General features: G+C 33.4%; 1 protein-coding gene across 2 annotated transcripts in view; it reads left to right on the top strand.

Annotated features, from left to right (window-relative positions):
• The window catches only part of LOC129577866 (neurofibromin), a 33,986-nt gene extending 24,413 nt beyond the window's left edge, over positions 1-9,573 (top strand). The window contains exons 23-27 of one of the 2 annotated variants that reach the window (XM_055465637.1): positions 5,206-5,574; positions 6,604-6,806; positions 6,945-7,137; positions 7,235-7,400; positions 8,683-9,573. In XM_055465637.1, the coding sequence (XP_055321612.1) occupies positions 5,206-5,574; positions 6,604-6,806; positions 6,945-7,137; positions 7,235-7,400; positions 8,683-8,813 (1,062 nt within the window). In that variant the 3' untranslated portion in view covers positions 8,814-9,573. The remainder of the gene's footprint in view (positions 1-5,205; positions 5,575-6,603; positions 6,807-6,944; positions 7,138-7,234; positions 7,401-8,682) is intronic. The other variant, XM_055465646.1, reaches the window with a different exon arrangement.
• The last annotated feature ends 255 nt before the right edge of the window (positions 9,574-9,828 follow it).

A 9,828-nucleotide genomic window follows, 5' to 3' on the forward strand; every position in this document is an offset into this window, starting at 1 on the left:
CGAAAACTGTAAAGAGATTTCTTCAGAGCAATCCATCGATGAAGAAAGCTATTTTGAATTTTCCCGAAAGCGATGTATCATTTTTCAATTCTCTAACAGAACAACTCAAAAACGAATGGAAAGTTACGGCTGAGAACAATATGAACATGAACAAAATAAGCATTATCAAATTAAATTCATCTTCTGTTGATAGCGAAACTGAACCTACTGACATTTCCAACTCAACAGAAACTATTCCAAGTTCCACAGAACCCATTCAAATTTCAACGGAAACTATTGTTCAGAATACAACGAGTTCTGACAATAATTCTGGAAATGGAGCGTCGAATGTTTTTTCGAGCATAATCCCAAAAGTTACACTATTGGCAATCATTGTTAATGCAATCGTCTTGTAGTACAAATATTCATGCCGAATATATTTCAATTTTATTATAATCTTTCAGTTTAACAAGGGAAAAAATAAATATTCAATACTTTCAAAAGTTCTTACCAAGAAAATGATTGTTTTCCATTTTGAAACCAAAATTTCGGATAAGTTATTGCAATATCTCTGACCGTATTTATTTGTTTGTCGTCAGAAAATGTTACGACGTGATTATTCCATTGTTTCGTGCGATTTAAGATTAAAAGGAATTGTGCATCATTGTTCCTAAAACAATGAAATCTTTTCTAACCATCTTCATTTTGTGCACCTTAAATCATTGGCGTTTACCGTGGAAAATGACAGAAGATTGGAAAATAAATTAGTTGCTATGCTCATTATCTCGCATTTGAACAGGTCAGATTTCAAGTGAAATAACATTGTTCGTGATCTTACCGTTGCTTGTGTATAAAGCAAGTAACACAACCATTGTTCGTAATATGTGTTGCCGACTACGGTTAATCAGCAAGAATAATTAGTTGGTCTTTTGAATCCAATTTGTGTAAAAAAAAAATGAAGTTTGAAATTTTCATTATATCCTGTTGCTTTGTTGTACGTCATTGTATCTCTTTGGTAGAGGATATTCGGTTTGTGATGCCAGAAGAGCTGAACTTTACAGAATTGTTAAACCTTAGTTTAGCGAGTGATCATGGTAATCAATCATTGTATAAGGAAAAATATGGTGATTTACCGGTCGACTTACACTTTACTATGGATAATAATCGGAGAATATTAAAATGGAACAACAAGTTGGTCGTTGGAAGTAGCATAGCCGAGCAATTTCTGATGACTTTTGGCCAGTCAATCAAAAAATTATCAATTTCATTAGTTGTTGCTCCGGACGGTGAGCTTAACAAATTCGGAAAACTTGTTAGTGACTGTTGTTCTGAAACCTTGATTGAATTTAAATGTGCACTCAGAATACAAGATGCATTTGGAGAGACCAGAATTCCATTCAAAAAAGTCAGAAGTGTTGGCATTTATGGCGTACAAAAGTGGAGCCGAAATTCACTCAAATTTCCTAAGTTGTTTCCCGAAATTCGTTGTTTGAATTTAAGTGGTGTAAATATCGATATTTTTAACTATCAATATCAACATTTAAGAGAATTGAACGCTGATGTACCCACCTCTGATGAGTTTACTATGTTGGTGAAACAAAATCCACAAATCGAAACATTGACACTCGCTTCTACAACTATAGAATTCCTTCATATGGTTAATGAGAAGCTGCCTCGGTTGACAACACTTGCTTTCAATATTCCAAAGAATTTATCATCATCGAATCCAATTTACTTTGAACACGTCAAAGATGTTTCAATAGAAGATCGAAAATCACACTTTAAACCAGATAAACTATTTTTCAAGCAGCTGCATCGACTTCAATTGTTGACATATGGTCGCATCGAAGATGAATGGGTTGAATTCATGGGAAATAACAAGGATTTACAAATACTCGTTGTATCATTGGGATATTTCAACGATGCGACACTTTCCAAACTGTCAACAAAGCTCAATAATTTAACTACGGCAGATATTCGGTGCTCTGTGTCGGTTGATATTGAAAATATTACGAAATTTCTCGAAAGTAATGGACGATTGGAAAAAGTGATTTTGACACCAAGCCCGGTTGGGAATATATCGTTTTTCAAAACATTGAGTGAAAGACTGCATAAACAGTGGATCGTAGCTTCTATGAACGCGGATTATTCCGTTTTGAATATAACTAGATCGACACCATCTTCTGAAATTATCGATTCGGTTAACGATATTCAAGAGAGTTCCACTGAAGCATCATCAACCACGGAAAAGATCACTGAAACTGTTTTGGGAAATAGCACTGAAACTGCTTCGGGAAATGGAGCGTCGACAATATCATTGAGCACGTCTTCAGCGTTTGCATTCTCTATGATTGCACTATCAGTAGTTGCTTATTTTATCAACGAACTACAAATTTTATGCTGAATCTTGTTTTTCTGAACTTGAACTTAAACTTAACAACGAGTTTCTTATGTTTTTTTCCTGAATTTTCAATCTTTACGTGAATAAACCGATTATATGATCAATTCAATGATTATTGAACAGCACACTCGAAACTTTTCTCTATCAACTCTCACTCTGAATTTAAATCTCAACAATATCTTTGATTACCTTAATCAATTTCGAACTTACGGTGAAAATGACTGAATAATTACTACGTTGCCATATGCTTTATCACATGTCTGCACATGTAAATTATCATAAGGTGAAACTTTACTACACGATATGCCGACATTGAGATTAAAACAAGACCGTCTCTGTGCAAAATCAATTAGTTCATGTTTGGATGCCGATCTTGACTAAGCCGCAGAGGTTGGTTGCACATAAATTTATTTATATAAATTTCAAATATCAAATAAATTTATCCGATATTTTTCATGCGTTGTGTTGTTCTAAGGCATTTGCCAGCTATTGATCGCTGGAATGAGATTTTCGTTTTGTTCATTTACCGTTATTTCTCAACAATTCTGCCACTGTGTCACTAAATAGTATATTTAGTCCATAAGAAATGTGCAGAGATGAAAATGTGCGCCATTTAGTTTTACATTGCCGATACATTAGTTATAGAGATTTTTGTTTTGTTTATTTTTTGTCGTTTATAAACAAATCTTTTTGCATTGCCACTGTACGTAGTATATGTCCCTAAGAAATGTGTAGAGAAAATGCAAAAAGACATGCAGATTTGTTTACAAACGACAAAAAATAAACAAAACAAAAATCTCCATAACTAATGTATTGGCAATGTAAAAATAAATGGCGAAAATTTTCGTCTCTGCACATTTTTTATGGACTATATGACACAGTGGCAGACTTGTTTACAAATATCGGTAAATGAATAAATCAAAAATCTCATTCCTGCGATGAATAGCTGGCTGCCAATACAACGGCCGATGTCTCGTTTATGTACTGCAAATGCGTCAGAACAACACAACGCATGAAAAATATCGGATAAATTTATTTGATATTTGAAATTTATATAAATAAATTTATCTGCAACCAACCTCTGCTAAGCCGAATTATAATTAAAATGAAGATAGTAATTTTCGTCATTTTGTTCTGTTTGATTGTGAATTATTGCATTTGCTTGAAAGACAACACACCGAGTGTGGATAGACGATTGGATAAGATTAAAAAGTTGGAACTTTCCGAGCTGTTGTATGTTGCCTTATCAAGTGTAAAGTATATACACTGAAATATGGATATTTTCTAGTCAAAATCGATTTTGACAAAGATGCCGATAAAATACAAAAATGGCATAATGAATTATACATTGGTATTGATATAGCCGAGAAATTCTTGATGGCCTTTCGGAGATCGATTAAAAAACTATCAATAGTAAAACTATACGATTCCATTCCGGAGCGTAGACTCAGAGAAATCAACAAATTGGTTAATGATCCCTGTGCCGAGACGTTGATTGAAATCCATGTGAAATATAAAAGAAATGAAGATGCGACCGATTGCATGAAAAAATCATTTGGAAAGGTTGAAGACGTTGCAATTCAAGGTGTATGACAGTTGGGTAAAAATTGGTTGGAGATCCATGAATTGTTTCCGAAAATGCATCGTTTGAATTTGACTGACGTTGATATAAGCATTTTTAACCGCACATATCCACATCTAGTAGAAGTGAATGCTAATGTCCCACCATCTGTCGATTTTAACAAATTTATTGAAAATAATCCGCAAATCGAAACTTTGCGAGTGAAATTAACATCTATGGAATTGAATATAACTAGATCGCTGTTTTTTCTATGTCGAATTCAGTTTTTGCAGTTTTATTCCTGTGAAATTTGTTGATTCGTTACGCATAGATTTACTCAAAGTTATAAGTTTATGTTATTTTAATGCAATAAACGAATTGAAACAGATAACATCTGTCATTAGGGTGCGTTAAAGGTATAATCTTTTGTAAGAATGTACTTTACATATATCACGATGCGACTCTAGAGGCAAAACCATTGTTATAACTTATAAGTAACGAACGATTAAATCATATTTTCCGAACGAACGCTTAAACAAACATTGAATTTTAATCAAATGGAAAAATGAACGAACATATTTTTTCGTAGTCGCCGTTATCTCATCATTTAATCAAAAAAAGTATGCGACCACACTTGACTTCATTTCTCTTGTGAAATTTGATGGATGATTCATACTTTGGATGATGAAATTCTAAGTAGAAAAAATATGGCACGGTTTTCACAGGAAACATTTCGAATAATATATTGATTGTTTTCGACATTTTTTTTTAATTTGAAAAATTTAGACCTGACATAGTGATAATTAGCCTTAGCAGTAAAGTTTTGGAACTTTTTTTTACGTCTATGTTTCTTTTTAAAATTAGAGCGACATCAATCGCTAGCAACATGAATTTTCACAAAATGATTATTATCCGAATGAAGTTTATTTTTGTGCTGATTCATGGATCGAATATCAGTATGACTTAGAAGTGCGTCTGTCCATAAGTATATTGAATTTTGTTTTTAAAAATTATTTGGTTTGATTGAGCTACATACATGCTGACAATATAGATAACAATCGCAAAAATTTCCCGAAAAAATTGGTCATTCAAACAGACGATTGCTCTTTTGTTGTCCATATCAGACGAGAAACTGTTCGACTTGAACCATTATCAAATTTTACCAAGTGTTTTTTTTTATTTTGTCCTTTTACTCTTTTCCTCATTTCGTATGTTGTAAATACAATTAAATGTGTCTCTATACAATGCATACATCACGCATTAGGATACGACAATCAAAGGGAAATCATGGCGAAGTTTAGATTTAACGTTACACTCTCACGGTCATCATAATCAGTTAGGTCATGTGACGGCGCATGGTGCAAATGTGACGGCGCATGGTGCATCCCATGCAAATCACACAATGGGACACACCGTGCAACCATACGCGAATCCCATTTATCAGCGGCACGATTTTCAAAATCGTAGATCTGCCTCCGAACCAGCACACGAACTTCAAGCCGCTAACCGGTTGGCTAGCACCGTCTCCACCGAACAACCAACAAATAATCCAAACAATTCAAACGAACCGAATCATCAGCACGGTGATGATTGTAATTATGTCGATTGTCTGCAAAAAATTACAACAGCCAAAGTAAGATGTTTGCCAAGACGCAAAACACAAAAACTCAATTCGATACACCCACACATACACACATACCCAAAACACAAAAGTGACATGTTGAACGGCTTCATGATCAAATCAATATTGGTCTTCGGAAGCTTTTCACCACTCACAAACATAACACAATACAACACATTTATGCATATGGTTTATCTCTGAATAAACAAATGGCATTTTCGAGTGTTTATTTCTTTTGTCTGTAAATTTATTATTATTTTCTCTGTCATTTTGAATAAAACAACCACCATGACATCATTTTGCCATTTTCATGGGACCGCTTATACAGATTGGTTTTTTTTAAATCTATGTCTGTTCTTCTCTCTCTCTGTCACTCATCTAAACTACAAAAAATCTGCTCTCTTTTCTGTCGATCCTATGATTTTCTCCCATCATTTTCGTTTTCATTTTGTCTATTCGTCGCCCCTAATTTTCTGTTACATCTGCTCATTGGTTCGTGTTCGCCTGAATTGGCACATACTGCTAAATTTTTGTCATCATTGTTGTTGTTGTCGTTGTTCGTGACCCAATTCGGAAAAAGTAAATATTTTCTGTGTGATCACCCTTTTCTATCGACACCTTTTGATTTAGGGATTTTTATCTGCACATTTTCCTCGAAAGAAATCTGTTCAAATCGTAGATTCTAAGCTACTATTTTTCTTTATGTTTGTTCGTCTTAACCGTTTTTCTAAAACTGTAATATTTTTAAGTGATTTTTGTGATTGTTTTTTTTTTCTTCTTCAAATTAGTAAAACAACAATCTATATGTTTTTCGTTTGATTCGTATTCAATTCTGAATGATTGCATGGTTTTCATTGTATTTTTCAAATTCAATTTAGGAATGATAATTAAAATGACTTTTTTCGTACATATCAATGAAATAGCATGTAAGACTAACTCTAACTGTCAAAATTTTATCTGTTTAATTTATTGAAAACTGTGACATCTTTTATATGGAAACAATTTTCAAACTTTTTCTGATATATTCCATGGACAATGTAGGAACGAGGTTCACGATCTTCAGTGTCAAACGAATCGAATGTTTTGTTGGATCCAGAGGTTATTCCAGATCTATCAACTCAAGCATTGGTGTTGACTGTACTCGCCACTCTTGTCAAATACACATCCAATGAGAATGAAACCAGAGTTTTGTATCAGTACTTGGCCGAAGGTTCCGTTGTATTTCCGCGCGTATTTCCAGTCATGTAAGTGACTTACGTTTGACAATGTAAATTTGTTGCGTGAGAATTTGTATTTGAATAATTGAGTTGAATAATTCAACTTGAATTGTAGAAAAGTAGTATTGATTTATTGATTTTCCTATAACTTTCTGATTCCAATAGTCATTCGCTGCTTGATCAAAAGATCAACAATGTGCTATCCATATCGAATGACCAGGCTATTTTGAAAGCGATCCAGAGCATTATCCAAAATATGCTAGCCACAGAAGATCCATCACAACAACAATTGCACTTCCTACAGAGTTGCGGATTTGGTGGCCTGTGGCGATTCGCTGGTCCATTCACAAAGACAAGCGTAAATACTTTTTTCTCGATTGACTATGAATTTTGATTTTCCTTCGGCAATTTTAACTCTAATTTAATCAAAATATCTGTTTATTCTTTTTTTACAGTACAATTTGATGGGCGAGTCATCGGAACTGTTTGTCAATTGCCTGGAAGCAATGGTCGAGACTTGTTTACCTATAGAGGATTCGACTGGAGCACACGTTGTACCAAGAACACACAATTTGAGCTGCAGTTTGAGCAGTTTAACACTGAATTCACCAACTGATAAAGGTACCCGCTAATTTTCGACCTAAGTTCGATCAGTTTTTGTCTAAAAGACATAATTGTTGTGCAGAAACTAACAACGAATGAAATGAAACAAGATAGTATGAATGAAGTTAAACAAGAAAGCAATATTATTCTTTGGCTTCACTTTATTAGAATCATAATTTTGTTTTTCATTACATATATTAGTCGATGAAACATTTATATGAATTCACCACATCACTAATTGAACTTATTATCATTTTTTAATACTAATTCATTCGAAGATGTGGTTAGTCTGTGAATCGTTTAAGGCGAATAAAATCAACGATAGAATCGTGATCGTTGCATAGTCCGACGGAAGTGATTATGTCATTCATGTAAAGTACATTCATACTGTTGTGAGATGGGCTGCCGGGAAGTAACGGGCGTGATCTGCCTTGACAATTGATATGTTCAAATATTCGAAAACATCTATTCAGAGTGTTGACCGAATTGGCTGTATCATTTTCATCCAAGTTTAAACATCGTTTTCCATACATCGAATAAAATTTGCAATTGCCTTCGAAATTCTCTTTATCACACACTATCACACCATTGTCATTATCGATGCTGGGGCAACAAATGTTCCCATGTTTTTTATCAAAATGATCACAATGCTCGGCTTCATAACAATTCAAACCAACGTCACCTTGTACAAGTGATGCGAACACAAGTAAATTTATTGCAATATTTTGCATCATCTTGAATGCCTTTGAATTCTTATTGACAAAATGATAACGTTCTATTCCGTTAAATGATTGAACAATGACTGTATGTGTTTCCGTGCCTCTCCTCGTATATATACATTATTCCAGCCTTGACACATGACCTCAGTGATAAGCAGAATCAGTGTAATTTTATAGTGCAAGTTCAATTATCACCATTGAAATTAGACGCAAATTACGTTATTACAATGAACATATACGTAATATGGCATCTACGTAGGAGATGTGTTTTGTGGGCTAAATCTTGACAAAACGATGACGTGATGAATTCGTTTCCTTATTCCATGATTATTGATATTAAATTGATTTCCTTGTACTTGAGTGAATATGAGGAAGTGCGTTTTTTGTTTGGAATCTCCAACCAAATTGGATTTTTTCAGATTTTACAACGTAATATGCGACTAAGACGAGAACTATTGAACATTTTTTTCTCTCAACCTTGCTTTCAATTAAACGGTTTTTTTAAACAAAGAACAACATAAAATCGCTGAACACAAAATTGAAATTGACTTTTTTTCAACAATATTTTTCTTCTTTTGCAGCCTTTTCAACGGAATCACTTGACGGTCACGAGGGTTTTCGAGGGAGTATGAGTTCTTTGCGACGCGGATCATGTGGTAAACCCCGATCCGCCTCGGCCAAACATCGATTGAGCGAAAGTCCAATGAAGTAAATGAAACGCACACTGAATGTCACAGAGACCAAAATGTTTTCTTTTCTTTTTTAACTGAACCGTATAAAATGGGACGAAGAACGATTTATGAATTAGATGAACGAATATTACGAGTTGCTTATATTAGCTGTTCGTATTACGATCTATGTAGCTTATGTGTTGTCCACAAAATGAATCAAAAACTATGAATTATCTATCTCAAACTTTTATTATTCTAGTGTTAGGCGAATGAGAGGAACAACGGTAAATGTCCAATGTACAACTAATTAAAATCAACTTTACATTATTGTAAAATGTATTTATTGAATGTGTGTCATTTAATCAAATATTTAGATTTATTTCTAACGAAAAATTATAACAATAAAAATTCGTATTAAACGAATTTAGAGAAATTGCTGCTAAAATTTTACCCAGATTTAGGATCATTCATCCATTTTTTGTGTTGTAAACAACAACTTACAATGTTCGCTGTAATGTAGCAACTGCACGTTCTGAATTTTTTTTTTTTTTTTCACATTATACTTTAAAAGATTTTAATCTCACTTCGTTGTATTTGTAAGCGAAATGATCTAACCCAACTAAAAGAAGAACAACAACTAATTTTTAAACACATATTACAAAAATTATTATTAATGAAAATGGGATATATTTTATATAAATGTTGTTTATTGCCATTAACTCAAAACAAAATGTATTTTATGGAAAGTGACAAAAGAGGCAGATTATTAATAAAATTCATTTATTCACACATCTATACAAATGAATTGTGTTTCAATCAATTTCACTCTCAGAATTCAAAGGAGGCAAACTAAAAAACATATAGTGTAAAACATCAAATTACCCACTCTGTTTTCGCCATTGTAGGCAAAATTTCAGTTTACCTCCATTGTATTAAAATAGTCGGCGGAATGTCATTTTACCTACATTGTTAATACAGTGGAACAATATTCCACCAACAATATAGGTAAAATGACATTCCGCCAACAATTTTAATACAATGGAGGTAAACTGACAT

This window comes from Sitodiplosis mosellana, unplaced genomic scaffold (genome assembly GCF_009176505.1).
Source record: "Sitodiplosis mosellana isolate CC-2019 unplaced genomic scaffold, AAFC_SMos_1.0 Smas_scaffold_1, whole genome shotgun sequence".
NCBI classification, from domain to species: domain Eukaryota; kingdom Metazoa; phylum Arthropoda; class Insecta; order Diptera; family Cecidomyiidae; genus Sitodiplosis; species Sitodiplosis mosellana.